The sequence below is a fragment of the Mesitornis unicolor genome, unplaced genomic scaffold (genome assembly GCF_000695765.1).
Source record: "Mesitornis unicolor isolate BGI_N332 unplaced genomic scaffold, ASM69576v1 scaffold22213, whole genome shotgun sequence".
NCBI lineage: Eukaryota > Metazoa > Chordata > Aves > Mesitornithiformes > Mesitornithidae > Mesitornis > Mesitornis unicolor.
Genome location: NW_010177125.1, coordinates 2,237 through 27,854, shown reverse-complemented (window position 1 = coordinate 27,854; position 25,618 = coordinate 2,237). Strand labels below are relative to the sequence as shown.

Genomic DNA, 25,618 nt, shown 5'->3' with positions numbered 1-25,618 from the left:
TCCCTAGCCAAGTCATTTATCTCGAGCCCTAAACAAGGAGGTAATCCCTGCGCCCGTGGGGCTGCTGTAGGGTGCTCAAAGGCTGAGAGCCAGAGGAGCCGTTTCTGTATCGCCTTCCTGCTGTGAGTGAGCGGTGCGATAGCCATCGTGGTTTTGCAAAAGTCACTGTTTGTACCATGCTGAGCCCTGGGTGATAAAGTGCAACAGACCTGCGTTAAAACAGCTCCTTAAGGAAGTATATCTGAGTGGGAAGAAGGGTTACAATTTAAGTCCTTTGGTGTTTTATTATGGCTTAAAACCTTACTGATCTGACTAAAAAACCTGTAGCACCATGGGTAATGGTGGTGGTGGAAAGAGATTGAAGAAAAGTTCTGGCTTTAATGGCCATGAACCACAGCACTTCCACATGTGCTGCATGCAGTGGCCCCAGTGCTGCAGTGTCCCAGGGACAGGCAACAGGACAAGGCAAACGTGGCACAGTATGAGACTTAATAAATAGCACAAAGCTCAACCCGCAGCCTTATGGCTTGTTTACTCCATGACCTTAATGCACTGGCACACCTGGACCACCCAGAAAACCTCCTCAAACAGACTTGGTCACTGCTGTCTTGGATCAGATGTTTCTAAGTGAATCTTGGCTCCTGTTCATTTCCTGCTTCCTGAGGATCCCCTGGAGCAATGCCTTGCACTTCTGATGGAGGATGAATACCTACTGAAAGGAAAACCTTGTCCTTAGAGTCTCATGTAAAGGCTCGCAGTGGGACAGAAAGTGGTAATGCTGAGAGTGCAGATAGTAAGAGCTTGTAGCTATGTCTCAGTTCAAAACAGAGGTAAAACAGCTTGAGCAGGTACACTAGGACTCAGACCAACAGCTTATAAAACATATCGCCTTAGAAACATAAAAAGTTTTCATAACAAATCTTGTCAGAAGCAGAGACAGGAATGGGAAAGAGCTTTTTCATTTACTTTCTGAAAATGTGTTCCAGTTAAACATTCAGCCCTCAAGTTTGCACAGAGGCAGGAAAAAGGAAGTTAGGAGACTTCCCTTCAGTTTTCCTCTTTTCAGAAAAATGGGCCCACCCTGCCACAGCTCAAAATCTTTAACTGGCTACAGCAAACCGATGAGCAAAATGTACAGCCTTCTCTGCAGACCAAACCACCAAGTGACCCAAGCTAAAGATATCCACTAGTCTTCATGGCCTACCATAGGTGTCATAATGGCCATGGAGCCATAGTCCAACAGGGCAATGAACTCTTCAAACTGGCTGTTATCCAGAGCTGCTGGACCTTGATGCTATATCCAAGAGTCAAAGCTATGCATATATACCAGAAGGTGTGAACATGGCTCATCTTCCCTGCCTGCGATGTTTCAATGCAAACTATGGAAGTGTGTATACTATAGGAGAGTTGCTCACACATTTGCTGAGATTTCATGACAACTATTTCCTTCAGAAGAGGCTGGGAGGTGCCTTGAGTCCATGGCGTGTCCAGATGGATCAAACAAGGCAAGTCAGATATCATGTGATCTCCTTTCAGCTCCACAAGAGGACTTCCCACAGAAGCATCCTACTGCATGATTCTGCTTTCTCTCACCATGGAAAACCATACCCAAAATGTGGATTGGTTGACATTATACAATCACTGTACACTGGCATAAAGGATTACACAAGGGTCAAGGAAATACATAAGTAAGCTTAAGGGGATTCTTCTGCTATGAGTAAAATGGAGATCAGCAATGCACAGAATGAGGTTGGGAGCCACTTTTCAAAAATGCTTCTCCATTTTACACAGTATATTCACCTGGAGAAAGACTGACGTTGTGAAGAAATTAATTTTGCAGGTTTCCTAATATACACATTAATGTAAATGCTGAATTTAAAGTTTTCAAATTTGACCAGTCTCCAAAATTCAAAAAACTAGGAAAAGTATCTAACTGTATAATAAGCGACTATGAATGTGTGCAAACAACCAAGACACCTTTGACATGAAAGAGTATATAAAGAAGCATTAGTAGTCTAAATCCACTATACAGTGCAGGTAAGACAATTCAAACTTTTCACAAGGTATAAAAGTCAGTTCCACTTCTGTTTACCAATGACATTGGAAACCTCATGGAAAATGAAATAATATTCTCCATTTTCTATTCATTTTAATGAGAATTTCCCAAGTTTTCCAGAATATAAATGCACACTTGAGATAAGCAAAGCAAACCTTGCTTAACCCTAATCACACAGCCGTAACAGGATGAGTTTCTTACCGGGTGGCATTTTCCAAAGCCCTGGAAAAGGATGAATAATCATCAGTTGAGTGTTCAAGGGAGTAATACCACACAGCTGCGTCTTCAATTAACAAGTTGGAGTCTTCTCCTCCTAGAGAATTTTGCAGAGCCTGATAAAAGGCTGTTTTACTGTTGGTTCTTCCTTGACTTTCTTCAAATTTCTGAGAACAAAATGCATACATGGAATTTACAAACAAAAAGATACATTTTAATGGAACAATATAGGCTCAGATCTCCCTCTGCTATAACCAGTCCTCTCTACTGTGATCTTTGATTCCTAGGGGAAGAAGTAGGGGACAGTCCTACTGTAGCTTTCCCAAGGTTGTCACCAGCTAGCTACATCGGCTTCCTCAAAACGTACTATAGAACTGAATCCCTAAGCTGGTAAGTCCAAATCATAGGTACAGTGCTGTGAAGATGTAGCTCTAATACTACAGAAACGCAGCTGGCTCCCACAGAAGTAGTCCACACAGACAGTTCTCCACTGTGGGTGTGCCCAATGCTGTCTTTCTGATGAGCTCCCTGCAGGAAAACTAAAGGGGAGAGAGGAAGATATTTCTCCTTTCCTTTGGAAAGTCCAGAAAGTGAACACACAATATAGTAATTTCACTCCATCTCTTCTGGAAACGCCTACAAAGAAATGTGGCTGTCATAAGGCCTGTTTTTAGGTCCCTTCTGGACTAACATCTCCCTTAGTCCTGGAAGAGAAATCCCTCTCCTTCAAACCCCAATGAAAGTAGCAGCCATGATCTTCAAACTTCATAACCCGTAGGGCCTTTCATAGAGATTTACATTGAAATCTCCTTTTCCTGAGATCTGTGGTCTGAAACCTTTCCTGACATAAAGGCATTTTCCCCAGAGCAGAGTGCCCATGTTGCCGCAGAAATACTGATAGCAGGGGGACTATCTTCTATATCAGTATGCTTACCTGACCCTATTTCTACCAAAGCTAAATACTGCTGGAAGTTTCCGCACCTTTCTTTGAGGAAGGATTTTATTTTATCAATTCAGAATGTTTCCTCTTTTAAATAATTTATTTCAAGTTCAGAAACAGAGCTGAACCTTCCTATGAATCAAGTCCTTTCTAAAGAGGGCACCTTGCAGGTGCACACTGGCTGAACCTTGGTATAAGAACTCTGGAGAGAAAGATCTAATAAACCACCTATATTATTTTGGGCAGCCAGTTTGATGCAAAATAGGCTGATGTCTGCCCAGTCCAGTTACCATAGATGCTTTAGTGAATATATTATTTTGATGGCCCGCAGATGGTTTTCATCACGCAACTAGGTCTTTCCACATCCCTATACAGAAAGTACAGAGGGAATAATTACTTTTCACCAGATTCACAGAAATGAGAGATGGAAAATAAGTCCCTGTCTGCTGAGGCTGAGGCCTGTCCTTACTGACGTACGCTAATGCATTTTGCGTTTTGATTAAGTGACTTTACAAGGGACTTCAGAACACTACCAAATATTCTACGGTCTAAAAATATCTTGGCAGTTTTCCTTGTATTTCTAATAAATTCTCCTTTTGCTAGATTTTGGCCCATGCAATGTGAAAAGAGTCATGTGGTGCCAGTTTTAGTAATACAGCTGTACTTCGAAAAAGATCTGCAACTCACACATGACACGTCACTTTATGTGCACAAATGCCACATGTGAAACTGCATAGCACACTTGCCTGCAAAATCATTCAGTTTAATTGTAGCTAGGCCATGTATATTCTTCTGCAAGAAACAGAAAATGCTAAAGACCTGACTGCAGATTCACTGAATCCAAAAGCAATCTTCCCATTGGCGTCAGCACACATCAGTTCAGCTCCCTGCTAATCAGCAGAAGCATTGCTGCTGTCTAATTAAGAATCCCTCATTTGGTGACTGGAGCTGGTGGATGTGGCTAGCAGATATGGATAAGAGCAGACACTTTCCTGAGTCAATGCAGAGTCCAATCTCTTGTGTGTAAAGCAACCTGTACAGAGCAACTTTCATGCAACACTTTCATTTTTCTATATTTGGTTTGGTTTTTTTCTTCCTTAATGAATTTGTTACCTTATTCTACACCTGTCATGGATAACTTAAAAGAGACAGAAGAGAAGAAACCTAAGGGAATTGATTATGCATCCTAGAAACTGATTCTTCACTACCTCATCAACTACCAGCATCAAATACACTCTGCAGCTGAAAAACACAGAGGAGATGGATCACCACACAACACATAGTTAAGCTCAGGAGCTCCTCGCCACATGGTTTTGTAGATGTCAAAATTGTGAAGAACAAATGATGAACAAGTTTTTGAATTAAAAAAAAAGAATCAGCTCATGATTATTAATTAGGGATGGCTATTAATTATGAAAAGACCAATTCAGGCTAGGAAGGGCATGAGCTGCAAGGTGCTAGAGGTTTAGAGAGCGTTTAGCAGAAGCATCAGATTTGCTTACCCTATTCTTACAAATATCCTCTCTAGCCACTGCTGAAAACAGCATTTTGTGCTAAATGGGGCTATGATCTGACTCAGTGCGGTCAGTTGTAGGTTTTTACTGCACCTATGGTTTCTGTGATCTTCAAAAGCCCTCAAAATTCTGGTGACCTTTCTCAGCAATCATTGATAATAGAGTGGGGTCCTTGAGATGTGTTGTCAGTTGAAAGAGGACTCAACAGGCAGATATGTATGAGAAACTGGCATTTGTAAGACATTTTGACATTTTACATTCCAACCAGCACTAAAATTGCGTAATTTGAAACACGATGTCTCAAGTGTCACTTTGGCTACAATATAATATAATTTAAACGTCTGACTTTAACGTGATAGCACAAAACAAAGCAATACATAAAAAATAGAGCCCAAGAAACATGAAAAAGACAAAGCATTTTAACTTTTTATGAATTGTAATAGGCACAGAACATATGGAGGATATAAACAGGGCTGTGCTGACTTATGTGCATATACAGACAAACACATGAGTGACTCCATATACTTAATGTCAGTAGGAACCATTAGATCCTCCCACCTGAGCATCACATAAAGCATAGGAATAAAATTTTGCCCAGTCGGGAATTGAAATCAACACTTTTAGAGGTTTCTGCTCAGCTGCCCTCATCTATGACTGCTCAAAGCTAATATCCCTGAAGGTCTGCCATGGGAATTGCAGTTAACGGGTTCAGGCTTAACCACTCCATATGCCGCATAACAGTGCATTATGGCACCGCTTGCCATTCCCTTAACAAACTGTGCTTTGTTTCTCACTTATTTTCAACCATCTGATGGCTGCACTGGGGATGAGTATGAAGTGCTCCAGGAAGTGGTAAATCTGTCTCAGTTCACATGAATAAGCATTCAAGTGAATGCCGTAAAATGGTCATTTCCATGGGCAAGACACTGAGCACAAATGTGCAGAATACTCTGCTGTGAGCATCACTGAGGGACCTCAGCCTTTAATTGTAAACAACTCAAACATAAATGTTTTGCTAGCACATAAGTGGTGCCTTCTGGCTTTCAATTTCATTTTTAATAGTAAAGGTCTTCACAGGCATAAGCACAGAGTTGCAGTGGGAGTACAGAGACGACCAACACAACCAAATGTCAGTAAACTCCCACAGAACAACAAGGTGCCAACCAGATTTACCACCTTCAGGTCTGGTTGCAGTCTAGAGGTTTTACTCTCACTCCTAAGACTCAACTGCTACAAGTTTATAAAACGTGCATGCAGCTCCAGTCTAAGGTGGTAAGATTTGCATCATGTGTCAAGGTTGCTTGCATCCAAATGGCTATAAGTGTCTTCTCACCATTTTAGGATCAGTATTGACAGAGCAAGACTGGGATTAATAGAGCAAGCCCTTGGTTGAATTTGCCAGCACAGCTATTCCCAGGAACTGGTAGAACAGGTCAAGAGGGGTTAAATTTTTCTGAGTCCCACTCTTTGCATCTGAGTATACTGAAATCAGTCATCCTAAAGGAGATGAAAATGAAGGACTTCGCAAATTCCATACACTTGCCATGGAACCTTTTAGCTGTGTCATTTATCTACTTAAATACATGCATGGTTCTTCTCTCCATGGAGCTGAAGCATATCCACAGATGGATTTTCACCCCAGCAAAGTTTCATCCCCTTTCTAGAACAGATTAAATAACTTGGTTGTAGTCAGAAGCAAACTAGAAACTATGCCTTGGTTCTCCATTGAGCTCAGTGCTTTGTCCACCAGCTAAGCCCTCCAACTTTCCTTACTTTATCAGTAAAACCAGCTTTGCATTTTCGCAGAAAGGTGCAAGTCAGTTCTATCTCAAAGGAGCCCTTAAAATGAATAAAGTAGAAGAGGGTGATACAGCATGGATTGTCTCAAATCCTCCTTCCAGGTCTGTTGTGAAGAGAGGACATTTAGCACAGATCAAAGATCCCTTATGATATGACAGAGGAAACAGGACACGGACTTCTTTGTGTGCGTGGTCCACCACCCGCACAAGTTTCTGACACTGTAGCTAAATATGTCTGTTGCCTACTCAAGTCTTTATCATCTGACTTTGACTGCAACCATGTACAGTCATAGCTATGACATAGAAATGATCTTGAGGACCTGGAAAATGCACATTCTTAAATAGCTCAATGACAGCGGAAGCATTGCAGTTTACCAGCAATTAATACACTAACTGCGTGGATGAGGAAAAAAAATCAAAACAGAACAAAACAGGAAACTTTAACTTTGCAGCACATCTTTAAGAAAACAATCCAAAGACAGGAATACAGACTGGTCAAAACAGTTATATTCCCTCATGGCCTAAAAACTTGAAGACGCAGGAAAATAGAAATAGAGGAAAATGTGCATTTAAAAAATCATCAGTTCTTACTGACAATATGAAAACAGCTTAAGGAAGTCAAAAGGGAGAAAACAAAATATAACCACCTACCATGAACATTATGAATTTTATGGAACAGAGATGGAAACTGACTTACAGCAGTAGCACCAAGTATAGGAGATACTATTATATTAGCTATTAAAGAAGCTAACCATCCTTCTAAGTACAGATAGTCAAACCCTTGCCAAAGGAGATCAGAAGATCTCCAACAGTAGGAGATTTTAAAACAAATCCCTCAGGTTGAGCTAGATATGACTATTTCTTAGTGTTGAGTTGCACCGACTTTTTGAGTCCCCTTCAATCTTAATTTCTGCAAGCCTTTAAATAAATAAGATATTCCAGATTTTCTTTTTGGAAAGGCATAATTTTACTGCTGAGCTCTCAGTTACAGGTGTTTTTCTTTTTCATTTCGACCTGACAGTGCTGGCTTTTAGCACTTTTTAGCACTTTAGCACTTGTGGCTTTCATTAACATCATGATTTCTTGCATAATTTCTAATACATCACAGAATTCCATTTCAGTTTTTCAGACAACTGTCGCATGTGGAAATAGTGGTAAAGGAAAGAATTTCACTTCCTAGTCTTCATCACATGATTTGTAATGAGGTTACTGAGGTTTACTCTCCTCTCACAGGGTCTGGATCAGTATCTGCAGGCCTCCAACATCACAGTCCCTTTCCTCTGACTTCCTCTTTCAATTGATTCCGAAAGAAATATGAAATAATAGCAGGAAACTTCTGATAGAGACTAAACAAGCAATATGAACTTTATTCAGAGGAGTAAAAAAAACCCCTCTTTTAAAGGGGCAATTTTGTTATTAATTCTGATGTAAATTGGTGTGTTATTGGCTACCATCAAAGAGAAGTTGGGATTGACCTTTCACTGCCTTCTAAGAGATGAAATCCACAGTTACAGAAAGCAACAGACCTTCAGTTCACTTATATAACCCTCAAAATAATCCCTGTCGTGTTATATTCTCCTGTTGATTTCTTAGCATATATCTGAACACATTGGAACATTTACCCAACATTTGGGGGTTGGAGTAGATGATCTTTAAAGGTCCCTTCCAACCCAACACATTCTATGAGTCTATGATTCTATGATTCTATAATTCTGTGATTTGATTTAATTTAATTTGGCAGTGCTAAACAAGGAAGTGCTATTGTTCCCACCGTAGAGAAGGACACATGAACTAGAAGAGGTTGATATGCTATGTCAAGAACAGACAGTGCCAAAGGGTTCACAGGAAGACAAAATCCCTCTCAGTAGACTTTCAAGATTTTGAGGACATTCATGTCCAAAGTACAGCATGGATGCAATTGGTTTTTTATTTCACCAGTTTATGTCCTGCAGCCTTAGCCCACACACCAGGCTAGTGCTATACTTAATCATAGCTAGTCTGTATTCAGATTCATCTTTACAAGAAAATGTACTTCTTAGAGGCAACAGAGAAAAAATGTTGACGGAAAATATAAAAACCAAAACCAAACAAACCTCTGACTTAGACCTGCTGCACTCTGAAGAACCTCATAACCAAGTTATGAGCTTTCTTTCTTCTTTGTGAAATACAACTGAGATTGCAATATAGACAGTAAAACATACTGTTGCATATTAATACATACTAAATCACTACTAATTGTTTACCTTTTCATACCTCCCCCAATAATGTTAATCAACAAATATAATAATGCCATCAATCAGTCTAAACAGGACTGGCTGGAGCTGGACAATGCCTTTGCGTATTTGCATGGAGTATAATTCACCAATTGTAGAAATCAGAAAGCATCTGTCCTGGCCTCATATGATGACTGTCATTACTATAATAATAGAAATACTATCCGTTCATTAACAGTCATTAGTCTCTTCCTACCTTAACTGCCTTAGCTCTGCTGATCAGCCCATCTTGCTGAGCACTTCCAATGAGCAGATCCACCTTCTGAAGTTGAGGGCGCTGCAGGGCTTTAGCTAAAGGTTCCCGAAGGTAAATTCCATCCACCACTGGACCCCAGTACTGGAACGGGCCGCTTATAGCTAGGAGCTATAAAAAAAAAGCAGTAATAGTGCAGTTAAATTAGTTTACCCTGGTCATTTCCATTTAACTTATGTTTCAGACAGCTGAGCTGATAGCCTTCAAGTGAACAAGTGATCAGTTAATTTAAGTGCAAACTCACCAAACAATACTTTTGCTGACAGTCTCAGTAGGTAAAATGACAGGCTCAATAGGCCAAGAGAATTTATGGTCTTATTGTCATAAAAATATTAATTTAAATTAGGGATAGGCTTTATGCTGTTCCTGGTCAGAAAATGCCAGTGGGTGTTTTAATCTGTGGGTAAAGGATCCATCTCTAGAACTGTTTATACTGTAGCTTTCGCATGCCTTCCACTTCAGAGACAGCACTGATATCCCTCCCCACTTCCTTTTCTGCAAAAATGCAGTTACTAAAGCACTTGATTCTCCTCCAGGGTAACACCTAGAGGCAGAGGAGAGGGGACTTAAAGAAGGCAAAAACTATATTTAGATTCATTTTGGAAGACATAGCCAAAGCAGTATAAAAGGAATTTAGTCTAAAGAAGAATCAAGCTGTCATAGATCAGAGGTGCATGTCATGGACATCAGCATCACTCCACCACAGCCAGTCCAGTTTCTCTTTCACAAGGATTCAGCCCGATTTACTTTTTAAGCTTCCTCACATTGTCACGTCAATGGAAACTTTTTGATCTCTTGTATGAGGCATGCATTTGGCTATGGTGTACCTTAGTCTGTGCATCATTGAGGACTCGAGCAGGCAACTGGCGGAGGCAGGCTACAATTTCCTCACTGGTGGAGGAAGCACATCCCACATCTTCAGCCAGGACTGCTACTTGGGTCTGTGCTCTCCTCTTAGTAATAATGGATGCTGGAGAAAAAGCTGAACCACCCTGGAAAAGAAAGACAGTATCAGTCAACACGTGCTGTCAAAACACCTGGTCCCCTGGTGCAGGAAAAAATGATGAGAAGCAAAATCTGCCCCATTGCAGAATGTAAAACACTGGTATCTGAATCATAAGAAACAAGTTCTGACAGTCAAAGCAAAGAGGAGAAGGACAGATTTGGCTCTCTCCAGCCCTGCCATGGCTAGTTTGGAAGACCGCTGAAAAGTGTCTGTGTTATATCTATAACCAAGTCACAAATCTTTCTGAAAACTTTGCTGGAAAGAGAAACACTCAGACAGGACTGGATGCAAAGAAGGTGTTGTGAGACACATCAGAGAATGGAGACCCCATCTTACCGGAGAAGACTAAATAGAGTTTTATTCCCTTAACGGTGATAAAAAAGTATGAAGAGCAAGCGTCTTTATAAATATCTTTATAAAAATTATCTTTATAAATAAATCCATGAAGAAAAGCTATTTAGACCTGAGGACAATACTGGTACAAGGCCAAATAGGCATTAACTGTTCATACTGAGTTCAAATAAGTTTAGGCTAGAAACATTAAGATAGCTAAGCCAAGGAGCAGGATTTAGAAGAGCTATGAGCAGAGGTAGCAGAAAGAAAAGGCTAAACCAAGCTGCAGGAGATCAACCCGAGCCAGAGTACATCAAAATCAGAGAACAGGCTACAGACCGATCTCTATCCTGCATTCTTTGTTTCTTTCCTACAGCTGTGCCAGCAGGGAAAATGTCCTCACCAAGAAAAGATGGTACAACTTCGTTGATTAACCGTGAAGACTGCTTATTGAAAATGCAGATAAATTAGCATAAATCTGATACGATCTGACCTAGAACACAGATGCTGGAGTAGCTCTGACATGGTCAAAATGATTAATTTCCAAACATTTACATCAATTTACTAAAATAACTGTTAAGATTAGTTTCCACCTTCTAAAAGAACCCAGACCCTAGAAGCATGGTATGAAAGATCCCGATCTAGTCAACTGATTAACTTACTTCTCACTGAAATTGCTCAAAGCATAACTACAAGTCTGAAAAAAAGCATAAAACCAGGAACAAATTAAAAAGAAATAGAAATCAAACAACAAAACCTTAATTTGAAATTGTCTCAAAACTTTGAGCCCGAAAAGCTCTGTGCAGCCCTGGCCAACACCCAGGACATTTTTTATATTTCCAACAAGCAGATACATTGACACTAAATAGGATACCACTGCTCACAACTGGAGAAATTTGTTTTGAAAAATAATTAGAAAGAGTTTTGGATTATAAACTGTTTGTATGCAGAGACAGTCTTTTTAGTTCACTGTATGTAGAATTTCCAGTGCAACTACTTTCCTGAAAAATTTTTCTTCCTTTTGAAGGGACTTGGAAAACAAGCAGTTATTATCTTAATGACTGCATTGCAGATAGTTGCAGGGAGGCAAAGACAAAATCTATGATTGTCAGTCCTAGGGCACTAGCAGAGCAGTAGTAGACCACTTTAAGACGGCAGAAGGACTGAAGAAGAAGAAACAAACACTGCTTGGTCTTAGACCTCACTTCTGCCCCCAGTTTAGATGAGAACTCAAGCGAGCAATGGGGTTTATCCTCACGTGGGATTTGCGGTGGCCTATTTTGTGTTTGTAAGGCACGATATTTGCCAGCTGCTGACTAGGTGCACTGACTCAGTTGGTCATGAGAGAGAAAGAAAAATATCTTTGATGAGAGCATCTCTGTGCGTGGGTGTCTCCCCAGGACACAGAATGAGAACGTTGCTTTTCTGCCTGGCCTTTAGCAGAGCACATTCACCAGAACTAGGATGGGTGAGACTAGAAAAGGGGTAACACTGTCTGCGTGCCCTCAGAAGAGCAGCTTCCTTGCTATTCGTTTGGAGCAAGGAAATAAGTTCCTACTTGGTATAGCAGAGAAATTAGATCTAAGATTGAGCAATATTTATCCACTAATCTGGCAAGCATATTCTTCAACATCAGATCTGAACGTGCTCAGCATGTTTTATCAAGTATACAGTACTTCTAAATAGCATTCATTTAAAACAAAACAAGCCCATAAAAAAGATAAAGGGCTACAGTTTCCCAAATTCTGAAAGTTTCCAAAATTCTTAAAGTGAAAGTTTCTGTGGAAATTCTGAAGTTGCCTTATTAAAAGGCTATTTTTTTTAAGAGAATACTGAGATCAGATGACATACAGAACCCAAAAATTCACTAGGACCAAGGAAAACATCCTCATGTATGCTTGATTTTGAACACATCTCCTCCCAGGGGTTTTTAAAAGCTGTGCAAATCTCCCCTGTCTCTGAGACCTCTACAAACTGAAAGACTGCCCTTGGGTCAAGTACTGAGTCAAACAATGTTGGCAAAATGTTCTGGATAGAAGCGTCCCACGTGTCCTCTCTGCAGAGGGAGAGCTAAAAGCCTGGACAGGGAAATCTTCATGTCACGGCACTGCATGTGTATGCATTAGATATGATTCAAGCTTTACAAGTGAAAGAAAACCTCAAAACTTCTCCAAATATGTTTGTGAGGTGAGGAGAGTTCTTGTTTGGACCCTTACTCTAGCTGTGGATATTTTCTCTTCTTTGCATCAGTAGTTAGAACAAGTTTATGTCTGTTCTTTATTCTGGTTTTTTCTTCTATTTTTTTCCATGGTAATGGCCACTTCCTCAGTTTGCTTTTTTTGATAACATCCGCATTCAGGAAACATGTCTTGCATTTGGGGTTTGAAGGAGATGTGGTATCCACTACTGTTATTCATGTTTAGTTTTTATTCGGACTGGAAGCCGGTGATAGAGGAACTTGGGACATCATTCAAGTGGTATTTGGAAGCAATACCCTTATGTTACCTCCTCTGATGCATCTGAAATATGTTCCAGACTCTGGAAACAAGGCTCCTCTCACTGCAGAGGTTAGGCAAGCAAAACTGTACCAGTTCTGTTTTTCAAATTCACATCACAATCCAGGCTTGTTGTTTCCTTATCCTCACCAAAAAAAAAAAATAAATCAGGAACAAATAAGTGAGAGCAGAAGCTGGAGACTGCCCAGAATTAAATTTCTTCCTTTTTCAGCCTGCAGTTTTCACATCAAAAAGAAATCTTCCCTAAACACTGTAGCCACATTACAGGCAGGCTCAGAACACAGAGAATAACATAGCTGCACTCAGCATTTCTGTTGGCCTCTTTCCCTGTAAAACTGTAATTTATTTGTGTGATTAGTCCCAGCAACCAGTAATGAAGGAGTTGTGTGCTTTAAAATGGCAGAAGGAGAAACAGTGGAGGGACTGTTCAGTTCCATTACATGACACCCCTACTACCATCAACATGACAGAATAATGAATCATGAACCATGAATCAGGAAAACCAAAAATCATGAGATCAGCTCAAAAATAACAAACACACTGTTCTTTTAGTTAGTCCTGTTTTGTTGGTTTGTTGTTTTTTTTTTAATTCTCCAGGGATTCTCCTGCATCTATAAACATAAATGCTAAAAAATTCACTTTTAAAACTAAAAGCTGACGTCTTCACATAACCCTTCAAAGTATTTTTTGAAAGCAAACCTCTAAATAATGTGAGATATACAATAAAATGGTGAACGTCAGAGGGTATTTCCTATCTCAGCACCATTTAGCAGTGCTTGACAGGGAACTGAAGCCCCACGCAGGTCTTGTTTCAGTTGTCCTCATGGACTGACCCGCTGTCATCAGGGGAAGTTCTGATGACGTTTTGGACAATGACCTGGATGGAAGCATTCAGCACAGAACCGTTGAGAAGAAGCGTTTGCAGATGTGTTGCACAATCCACAACAGCAATATTACACTTTCCTCCTAAATTCATACGAATAGGGAGAACATTACAATGTTGGGCAATAGCACCTACTGTAACAAGTGATAGCACTGAAAATAGAAGGCAAAGCCTTCGGTACTATTTCGTTCAGGGACCAGGATCTTTGCAAGCATTTCTTTATTTCTCCTTTCAAAATTAGAGGTTAAGCTAGACAGTAGAAATTCAGATGCTGGGAAATGTTGCAGTTCACAATGGTGAGAAGCTGATGAATGCAAACGGTATTACGTGAAGATGAATTCTTGTTTTGATGTTAGGCTGTGATGGGCCAAGTTGAGGCTGGTAGCTCTTGCAAACCCCACTCTTGGGACATCATAGCTTACAGACCTGCACTGGTGCTATCTCGTCCATCCCCATTCTTCCCCTATTTGTCGGGCACATCCAACTATTCTCATCTAGCTGAATGCTAGCTTTCTGCTTCAGATGTCTCACAGTTCAAGAGTTTTTAGTTAAAAAGCACCCCTTGATATTTAACATAATAGAAAACAATATATGGTGTATTACTGCTCTGTCTCCCAGCATAAATGGAAAAGACAATTGCCATACAAGCTGCAGTGCTGAATGCCTTTTAAATTCCTCACCTACTCTGGAAACTCGCTTCTACAAAGTTTTTCGAAACTAATTCACAACAGATCTAATGATTAGAAATGTCACTGCAACAAGTTTTTATCACCCACACTCTGTAAACCCAAAACCTTCTTCCTCTCCTCACATCATGACCTCTTTGTTTTTCCAACCTGACTTGAAACTGAAAACCCTGCTTGAGTTGCATTCGTTTCTTCTACACATGCACTCCCTTCAAATTAACACAGTTTTTCTGACAGCTGCATGGCTGCAGACTCCATACGAAGCAGGATTTCTGTCTGCCCAGAAGTGTACTACAAGCAATAAAAACAGCAATAACAGTAACACCATCCAAAAAAGCGAGATCAAAAAATATCTGATGAAAACAGTGAAACCAATGATAGATCCTGATAATTCTACTTTCCCAGAAAAGCCAACTGTACAGCAATATTTTATTTTTATTAGATAGGCACTCTCCAGGCTCAGTGGCATACAATGCCCAGCTAGAAGTATCTGTCAGACCATCTGGTTTGACCTCCAGGACAGCCAAGGCTCTTCCATTTCCTGACTCAAGTGTTTCCTATCACTTAAAACACGGCTTGTGTTTGACTAAACACTGATCTTGCATAAATGGTCTAAGCTGGGCTCAGAGACACTGAGAAATGGATACCGCAATCTTGTCTTTTGCAGTCCATGCCTGAAGATACTTACTCCACTAACAGAAATTTGCACCTTTTATCTGTTTGAGGATGGCTTCAGTTTCAGTTAAGGCCAGATTAAGAAAGCTGTTTATATCCTTTTTCTCCTCCCTGTAAAAATAAGTAAGCTGCAAGTGACCACTAACTTCTCTTTACAATTAACTTAACAGACTATTCTCGAAAAGACTGGCTTTAAAGTACATTCAGAAGTTGTCTTCAATTTGATGCTTTTTTATTTTTCTTGCAGGGCTGTATTTCAGTAGCCTGCATTTCTTTTCCTCAGACATCTAATTCTGCACAGCGGCAAGTGCTTACAGCACCCCAAGGTTGCAAGGCTCTACGTGAAGATGACATTTTTCCAGGCTTTCAGACAAAATCTGTCTTCAGGAACCTGGAGGAGTAGAAATCTTTGGGACCAACTCAGGCAGTCTATCACACTTCAGAAGCTACGTGGCAGACCTGTGGCAAATACTAGCACACGAAGTGTAAGAGGTCAGTCCAGCAATGGAAAGGGAGACCATGATATAAACGTATTTCGCTCCATAACCATCTACCGGAACTGTGATTTCCAGATAAATATGGGAGAGAGAAGAGGGTACTCCCTCTTCTATCAAAACTAACATCTTTAAGATTTCTTTTTCATACACAACTCTTGCCAAATTCCTCTTTGCTGTAATCAGCTGCGGTCCTGCAAGTGCAATGTTCCTCTCTCTCAAGAGACTCACTGAGTGCCTGTGTCAGGTTAGTGACTGAAATAACAGGATATGAATACTTTAAAGATGACATATAAAGTCCCACTTAATTAATATCAAAACTTTCTTCCACTTATATGTAAACATTACATTATCAATTATCATTTTAAACAAGTTATTAGCTGAACGCACTGAAAGGGCAAACTGGCTCTCATCATTGCGCAAGGGTAAGTAGCCACCAGAAACAGGCAAAAATGACACAGAAATGGAGAATTTTATTTACCTCCCTCCACTGCTAATTCATCTGTTCCTCTACAAGCATGGTACAAACCATGGCTGAAACTTCCAATGGAGCATGTTTGATCAAGCAAGTCCAACCTCTTTACTGTAACCAATCTTTCCTGCTCAGACTGAGATCTACCCATTTGTGAGTGTATCTTGGGATGTAACCTGATTTATCACAAAAGCACAAAGCCCATCAGAGCCAGCCTAAGGCAGATATTGGTAAGAAGGACCAGGAAAAGGCAGAGCTCTGCCCCTGCCTACTCCCATGTATGGTGCAGACATCCCCCAACCCATGATCTTTTAGTGATTCCAGAAACATTGTACGTCAAATTAGTGAATTCCATTAGGAAAAAAGTACACCACATCCCTCTGCTCTGAAGAAAATGGTAAGGTCCTAATCAATCAAAATAATAATAATTTTGGCTAATCATTTTGAGATAATCATGGCATTATAGTAAAACCAGCTCTCCAGAGCACTGGCTATAATGCTGTTATGGCTCTGTGTTGCAGACTGATTTGCTTAGCAGCTCCCTAATACTTTTCCTGTTCCTTCAAGGTGAAGACTGCTAGATCAGCCCATCAAAGAGAAAGGATATTCTCCTGTAATTACCATAGCTCCAAATTTTGCCACAGCATTGGGAATTTGATCACCATCTCCTGGTTCCAATAACTCAAACACAACAGCTCCCACAATTCTTAACTTTTAGTTTTCATCATCAAACAGATTGACATTGCAATGAACATCTACTCAGAGCTACTCCAATATGAATTAGGAGCTCTACTTGGGTTTGTTGGGTTTTCTGGTGGTTAGTTTGGAGGTTTTTTTTGCGGGGAGGGGGGTTGTATTTGGTTTTGGTTTGTTTGTTTAATTTTACTATCAAAATTATGTATGTGAGCTTTCCAGATCATAGCTTGATCATAAAAGCAAAGGGCAGACCTTAATAAATCCCTTTGACTTCTACATTAGTATCTGCAGTACTATATCCCTAAGGGACATTACTCTGGCTTTTTTAACAGGCTTGTGTCGTCTTCTCCCCATCTCAGACACTGAGACAAGAGAGGTCCTGGGGCTCTTGCTCCTGCACTTTGTACAACTGGTGTGAAAATGTGCTTCATGGACAGGCTTTCACTTCATATTCTTTCATTGGTGATATTGAGCTTCAATATTTGCAGACAGGGGTGTTTTGGAGTGCAGCGTAAAGAATAAAGCAAACTTTGCATTCCTATCCAGGCTCAATAAGAAAGGAAAACAAAGTTCTGTCACTTTTCCTGTCTGACTGAAAAAAACTAGCAAAATTACATAAAACAAAATCGTTGGAGACAGAACATTACTGGATAAATAAATTTAGAATAAAAAAAAACTGAGAAAGAGAAACCCTAAGTAAATTAAAACAGGTTATATTGTTCTTTTTTCGTATCTGTTCAAACCAGCCCTGATGCAATGTATTGAAAACCTCCCTGTTTTCCTCAGCCCACAGATAAAAAGTGTCTTGAGTAGTGACTTGCAACAGGAACCTCATCTGTTGCAAACACTTTGAGCCTTCCTTATTTCTCAGAGAGGAAGTATGTGGCCTGCTTGGCAAATGCGGCTCTACATGACAGCGTGAACTTCACAACACACTCATTCGACCGGCTGCTCCTCGACGTGATCAGCTAAACCTTGCTGGCAGCATGAGAGCAGTATTATGACTACGGCTTTTTTGAGAAATACCGCAACCTGGAATATCATGCCTAGCATTTAAAGGTAATCATTGCTCTGATACATTTTAGATTATCTGGTACGTTTAGATTATCTGCATATGGGACCAAATGTTTCAATTTTATTTATATAAATGGGAGTTCTATTTCATTAACAATGACAGTATTTGGACCGTGGATTTCAAGTACCACCAAAGGTAGAAATAGAAAAGCCTGACTTTTCACAAGGAGTGGTACTAAAGATAGAAGGGACGAGGATTATTTCTACAGAAAGCTCACAGTAAGAAAGATGCACAGGACCTTATGCTGAAGCAAACTGCGGCTCACTATAACCCAAAATATGAGAAATGTCATAGACAGGTTAGTGTGGTTTTTATTAAAAGCATTAAAGTTTGCATAATGTGGTATTTCTGTGTTGTTTCATAGTTGCATGTTTCTGTGAATTACCTTGATTACAGCATCACATTGTTCTTTCTAAGCACAAAGGTACAAGTGCCAAAAAGCTGAAACAATCCTCAGTTTGATTAATGACAAATTAAGGGAAATTCACCAAAAAAGATAGAGCTTCTAAAATCTAAGCTGTTTGTTGTTTGGTTTTTTTTCCCACATGAAAAATAACAGAATGCTGATGCTTTCATTTTCAAGCTAAATGGGATTCAGACATTACCGGTGAACCTTATTAAAAATTAAATTCTAAGACCTTGGCAGTATAGATGTGAATATCAGGTAACAAAAATAAAACAGGGTATAGCATCTCAGAAATGATGAATGTCTTAATTCAACTAGTCCGCAGTATTCCATGCAGAGAGGCTTTACTGCTTACCTTGACTTTTACTTCTCTCATTATTTGCATTTATTTACATTTAGTAATTCCAATCATTTTAAATATAACTTTGAAAAAGGTCTTACAAAGCAACAGACTTTCCTATGTGCCATGCTATTCAACTGCTCCAGAAGCATGTTTTCTCAGAGAACGGATTCTGTGAGAGGAAACTATTGCTACATGTGCTGCTTGCAGGAACGGAAGGTGTAAATTGTCCCACAGGGTTTTGGGACCCACAATTTAGGTCAGTGAGATTCCAGTCTTGACAGGTGAAGAGTTCGCATCTACTGAGAGCTCTGCCATTGATAAATAGGACACAAAGCAGGACTGGGGTTGTAGATGTTTCCTCACCTCCCTTTTGGCAGCAAAAATAAAGCAGTAAAGATGAGCAAACCCCACGAGCTGTGTCGGCTGCAGCAACCAGCTTTCGTGAAACACCACGTGCACAAGTGCAAAGGGGAAGGGAGGAAGGACCAAAGCTTGGAAAACTGCAAATGTGATCTGAACGGTTAAAAACAAATTTCCACACGAGCCTTTGGAGGTGGTCTGCGAGCAGGAAAAGCTGCCCTTACACCTGCAGGTGTTTGGTTTGCAGCCCAGCAGCACAGCGGTTCCTCTGAGCTGAGCAGCTGCTGCGCTCCTCCATGCTTTGGGCTGATAAAAGGGGAGCTTAGAGTCTATCACTTCTCCTTAATTCTTCCCAAATCCCCCTCAGTGAATGATTTTATTTGGGTCTGACATAATTATCTGCTTCTAGGACAGAGCAATGCCACCCCTACTCATATTCCAAATGCTGTCACCAGGTTTAAGTGGTGCAATGCCTGGAGCTGATTTGCCATTTCAAAAGAATATAAACTATAAAACTGTTGTCATTCCACTATGGACTTAAATATTGAAACATTGGCTCAGCTGCAAGAGGCTCTACAGTTTCCTGTGAGTCTGTTTTTGCAGAGTATCTCAAAATTTCAGAAAACTACCAGTTTATCATATAGTGAGGCAATGGATTTGTATTGCACTGCCAATACTCAATGCAAGCACAAGCTACTTAAGCCATTAAGTTCTGACGTGCACTTGTGAGTCACATGCACTTGTTTTAGAAATATAAATATTTTTTATTTATACTAATTCATATACTGTTACTATTATGATACTAATCCATATACTGTTATTCTAAAAACAGTGATACACTATTGCCAGCAAGTAAACAGAAACATTCTTCTGCATCCCCTCCCCATGCCCCCATTTCATTTAAACTTGCTTTTTTTTCCCATTTCCATCCCATTTTCAAATGCCCGAGAGTTGAGCCATACTGCAGGGCATTCACTCCACCACCACTGACTGGACTAGAGCCACTTTTACTTTGCCCAAGTGCATAATGATAAGTGGCCTTCAGGGTAAAACCTAGCCTGATACCTTTTTTTGCTCTCTAGACTGATATATTTTCCTTTTAATCACTTTGGATAAGTGAATAAGCAGCAGTGGCCACAGCTTTCCATTTGCTTGTTGTTATTGAACACTTCTGCCATGAGTCTAGAGAACATCTTGAACTCTCTGCCCCTTTCAAGACTTTGTGCTGCCACCAACGGTAACAAGTGACAGTAAAAGTTAGCATGGAAAATGTAATGAGACACAGCAAACTGTCACGCTGGTGACATCAAAGTCCAAAATGCCACTGATCTTCACTGTTACTGTAAGTCCTTCACAACATTGAAATTTTCCGTAAGTCAGATTCTTCCACCTCTAAAGCAGCAGCACTGAGCTGCACGCTCTGCCCTGTTGACTTCAGGGTCCTTTGAGAAGAACAAGGATTTGTATGGCAGAAGTGAGCCAGGCCAGTTTTGGATGTGCTCTGCCAAAACAAGAAGTAGGCACATGGCTGTTGTTCAGTGCTTAATCCATTTGGCCTGGACAGCAAGCAGTTTATTTACAAATTGCATATAAGCAAACCTTTAAAAACACTTCAGGTATTTTTAAAGCAAAGTTTAGAGTTTAGACCCCTACATAACATCTAGGAAAATGAGAGTGCCTTACTCAAATGTGCTGTTCTTTTAGAAAGTTTGTAAGTGCAAGGTAAAGTTTTCAGAAGTCTTTCCATCATGTACAAATGCTATGTATCACTTTCCAAAGTGACTCGGGTACACTTGAAAAATCCACTGCATCTTAAGAGTAGGAAAAAACCCTTGAAAGCACTCCATCACAAGTCTGATCGCTAGTAGGATGACTTGCTCTCCTGGCTCTCAAATATCAAGATCCAGAATAAAGAGGTGCACAGAGGTAGGGCGCCATTATTTTTATTTTTTCCATACTTCTGTGACACAAAATTCAAGTACTATGCTTATCTAAATAATAGTTGCATGTGTTAGAATTATAGATGGGCACAAGATATTTGTGCTGCCATGCTTGGCACCTAGCTGGAATTGCACAAATTTTTGGTAACTGCAGCTTGCTTATTATACACTTGGCCAGATTTGAACTTCCTTTCTCAAGTATTGCAAAAATGCAGCTACTGCAGCACAGAGCTCAGCAGAGGTTATCTGTCCAGGTACTCAGCCCACTTCTCTGGCTGCATTTTTCTGTCCTGTTGAGGTCTCTATTGCCAAGCCCAGGGAATTTTGCTGGCTAATGTCAAGATGAGCCAAGAACATCTGTAATATCTATAGCCACAGTACTGGCTGCACTATTCCTCTCTCTATATTTCTTATTCTTGATGGGATGCAACTGAGAAAAACATTGAAGAAATTAAAATTGAGTCTTGCAAAGGAAAAAATACTCATAGTTAGTTCAGGAAATTAAAATCTTGCAAACCAAGCATGTCTGCCAAAATGAATTCTGATTTCAGTTTTAGAAACATAGGTGCATTTAAGCGGAGAGTGATTTTGTGTTTGCTATCAAGAGAGACTCTTTTATTCACATGTGAATATCTAAATAGTTTATTTAAACTTAAGGCAATTTTTTCATTCAGCTTCTAGACTTCTTGTATCAGGCAATGAAACAGGATTTTTTCTTCTGGTGAAAGCGAATTTCAGACACTTGTCAGAAAGACACTGGTACAGCTGCATCCTACAGATGTGCCACAAGCCAGTTCCTGAAGGCAGGCAGCGAAAGGGTAACGTGGCATTTGGCTGCTGAAATAGAGACTTCTAGCAAAGAGCCTTTGGGAACAAGCGCTAAGAAGCTTGGAAATCAACTGAGGTGGAGTCAAACTGTGCATGACCATCTGTTTTAGCACTGATCTATTTGCATTTAATAAGAGGAAAATTCTCTTTATTTAAATGGCATTTTATTCTGTGGGGTGTCTCCCTAAACTTTCTGTAAGACATCAAAAATGTATGGTATTAAGCAATGTATGCAATTCTGACAATCTTTTTCCAAAAGACAATTATTAACAAAATCTGACTGATTTCGGCAGTACTGCTTCTCAGGTCAGACAGCATCCCAGCTGACACCATCAGCCTCTAAAGCAGCACACCAAAGGCAGTTCCCTTCTTTGAAATATTTAAGCTAGAAAAGGCTGGAAGATGTAGATTGCACCTGAATTTAGTGAATACTCACAGGATGCTGCCAGATCTCTTGTAATCTTTTTATGGGGTGACTGACAAAAGAATACTTTTAAAAAATAACTAGCTTTTAACTAGTGATGTTGAATTATTTTGCTTTCATGTACAATTTCAAACAGATAGAGCTTATTCTCCTCTGCATCTGAAAATATAACATAGCATGAGACACCTTCCACATCCAAAGGGTTTTTCTCCCTGTCTTCTTTTGGGGAAAATTAGGATGGGCACAGTAAAGCCCTGAGAAGGAACCCTCTCTCTCACAATATTTAGTTCCACAGCTGTCTGATGCTGTTTCTTATACATCCTTTGAGACTTTTAAAGAGATTTATATGAAGAATTTGCACTTTAGCAGGAGTGTTTTCAGATCAAACATTTTAAGGCAAGGTGTTACTTTTAAAAACAAAGAAAAAAGTAAGAAACAAAGAGGAAAGACAACATTGTCCATATTCACTGAGAGCACAACTGCATTAAAAAAAACTGAAACATTGAACAACGTTCGTAACGTTCAGCAATAAAACAACACAATATACACATAGCGCTGAAAATCAGATACGTCAATCTACCTAATTTCTCCGTAGGTTCAGCTCTTCAAATGCTGTAAAGAACATTTTGTGTACGAACTGACTGCAGGGGCATGGCTTTGCTGTGACTTCCTATTGTGCTGAGGTACTGGTAATGGAAACTTTTACTACATTGAGTTCTTCTGAGCAACTTCCCTAGCTGTGGTTTTCTGCTATTCCCCTGATAAAAGCACCAAAGTGGTGAGAGTTTAGCAAGTATGTAAAACCCTCACATGAATCTGACACAACAGTTCTCAAAAGCAAAACTGTAAAAGATTGGAGACACCCAAACTAGGTCATTTCTCATCTGTTGGCACAGCAGGTGTTATTCTGATGTTTAATTTCAGTGTCTCCTTCAGTTTAGTTCTGAAGAGCTTTGACGGAATCAGAGAGCGCAATGGGAAATACTGTGAAAACTCCGAGAGTCTCCGAAGAAACAAACGTGGTGAACGAAATGGGTAAGCATTCGTTTAACTTCTTTCAAGAGAAAAAGATGTTCAAAATATATGGTACATTCTTCCATGTGTCTTCCTTCATCTGCCTGACGTAGTAAAAGCAGGCAAATGCGTGACAATTGTGGGAGAAGGAAGGCGTCCTGCCAACGGTGCTTATTTTTGGGTACATTCTATCTAATTTTCCAAGAAGTACTTTAATTAGAAAAACCCAAATGTTAAAACTTATTTGCTGGTGCCTCTTGAAAGGCATTCCTTCCAATTCAGAAAGCACTGACCTACTTCAGAAACAAGAGATGCTGGATTTTAACATACTTGCATGTGACATTTCATACAAATTCGTTCTTGAAATTTGGTTTTGCTTCAGTCAAGGTTAAAAACCTTAATGACAAAAAACCTTAATGACGTTATGCTTGCACTGAACCTGAATTTCACTGTTAGGCAGTTGCATTAAATGTAGCATGCAGCCAACTTTCCATGTCACCAGGTTTATCAATAAAGCTTATACAGAAATACGCATTTCACGGGTCAAGCTGGCAAAGGAGGATCTACCACATCTGCTCTATGCATCCACATGTAAAAAAATCAGCTTACAAAGCCCCTCCATAGGCTGATAGAGGGTGAAAACGAGAGGGATTCAGTGACCTGCTGCTACAAGTGAGTAGGTGGAGTCAGCACAGCCTCAGATCTCGTGCTGAAATACACCAGAGAGCTGGTCTGAGAGCTGCAGTAAATCACTCCCCAAAGGTGAGGAGGAGAAAACAGTTTTAGTAGGGTTTTTTTGTTTAGGGTTTTAGGTTTTGGGTTGGTTTGTTTTTCAGAGGGGGAAGGCATTAATCAAAATTTTTGGATTTTTTATGAAAGATGGCCTAGTTGTGCTGCTTAGTACTACAAGGATAGGGAATCAGCCTGGTTTCATTAGAGATGGAAGGAAACCCAGCCCTTCTTTTGGCATGGCCAAGAACTATCTGAAATGGGCAGCCATCTAGCCCTAGATCCCAATAAAGCAGAGATCGAATCCTGTTAAGGCTACGCAGAGGCCCGTAACATGAACAAATTTAATTTTCTTATGAAGAAGACCGCTTATGTTGATCTTCCCACCAACTCCTGTCATGAGTGCCATAACCATCAAACCAGAGATATGCACACACTTAGAGCAGGACCTCTCTGATCAGCAGGGTAGTGAGGGTTCATTGCCATGGCTGGGACCAAGGTCATGTGGCACATGCTAAAAGTCAGGATTTAGTGGGGCTGAAGCCAGCTCCATCCCTTTCAGTGACATAAATAGAGCATACCCCTAAAAGATAACTCAGTAAACACTGATACCACCGTGATCACAAGGGGAAATTAGGAATTCAGGGCTCAATCTACTTGCACTCTCCTACACATCTAGCACTTCTAGAAAGGTGCTTTGTCAGGTCCTGCCTGACCTTCAGCTGCCACCCAGGGAGGGAACAAGTCTCCCATAGCTGCAGCGGCATCTGCCAAGGCCTCAGGGATGTCTCAGGCACTCACACAGCTGAAATTGCATGAACAGCTATGTTTATGCATTTAAAGAAAGCTTTAAAAGCCTGCATAGCTCTTTAGATCTAACTCTTAATCTTGATTAGACCAGCATTATTCATAATGGCTTAAATGTTGATAATTAAAGTCAGGAATACAAGCACCAGTAGCGTTGTCCAAATCCAGTGAACACAGATTTTTGAAAAGGAACTCAGAACTAAAATCACATATTGGAGTTAACCCAATAAGTCTGGATCTTTTTGTCTTCCTGAGCAGATAAAACTCCACGTCATCAGACATGGGCCAGGAACCTTTGGTTAAAGTGAGGTGGAGGATCCAATCCAGGGGCTTACAAACAGTCCAAACAAGCATTAGGAAAAGCAAGATTTACACCGGCTCATTTCAATGAGACTGAATAAAAGGAAGGACTGAAACAGAAGTGAAAGAAAGGAAGGAAAGAATATCCAACCAGAAAGGGGAAGAAAACAGATAACTGGAGTCTGCACACTTGATCTACAGCTTGGATGCGTTCACCAGGCCTCTAGGAGGCCCTTGTGCTGCCTGAGGCCTGCACCAAAATCAAAACCTTGTGCTTCCCTTGCCTCCAGTGCGTCAGTTTGGGTCCTGAAAAAGGGACGAGTGCCTAAGCTGCATTCCCCCAGGAGGCATCTGAACTCCAAATATGACTCACCCCATCTGAAAGCACACTGTCTGGGCACCCGTGGCATAACCTGGGTACTGGTAACAGAGCAGCAACAGGTCATTAGGGCTTGTGAGCCCACCCCCTCCTTTTTCCTCCCTTGGGACCCTGAATCAAGGGTTAATCCTTACTGAGCTGCACCTGCATAACTCTCAGTTCCCAAGCTGGCTGGTTTAGATCTAATTTGGGTACGCCAGC

The 25,618-nt window shown here is 40.4% G+C and overlaps 1 protein-coding gene across 1 annotated transcript in view; it reads right to left on the bottom strand.

Moving 5' to 3' along the window:
* LOC104538680 (thyroglobulin-like) overlaps positions 1 to 10,043 on the bottom strand; it is a gene marked incomplete at its 5' end in the record, with an annotated part of 28,597 nt that extends 18,554 nt beyond the window's left edge. The window contains 3 exons of the mRNA XM_010181968.1: positions 2,258 to 2,439; positions 8,995 to 9,162; positions 9,879 to 10,043. Of these exons, the coding sequence (XP_010180270.1) occupies positions 2,258 to 2,439; positions 8,995 to 9,162; positions 9,879 to 10,043 (515 nt within the window). The remainder of the gene's footprint in view (positions 1 to 2,257; positions 2,440 to 8,994; positions 9,163 to 9,878) is intronic.
* Positions 10,044 to 25,618: the final 15,575 nt, after the last annotated feature.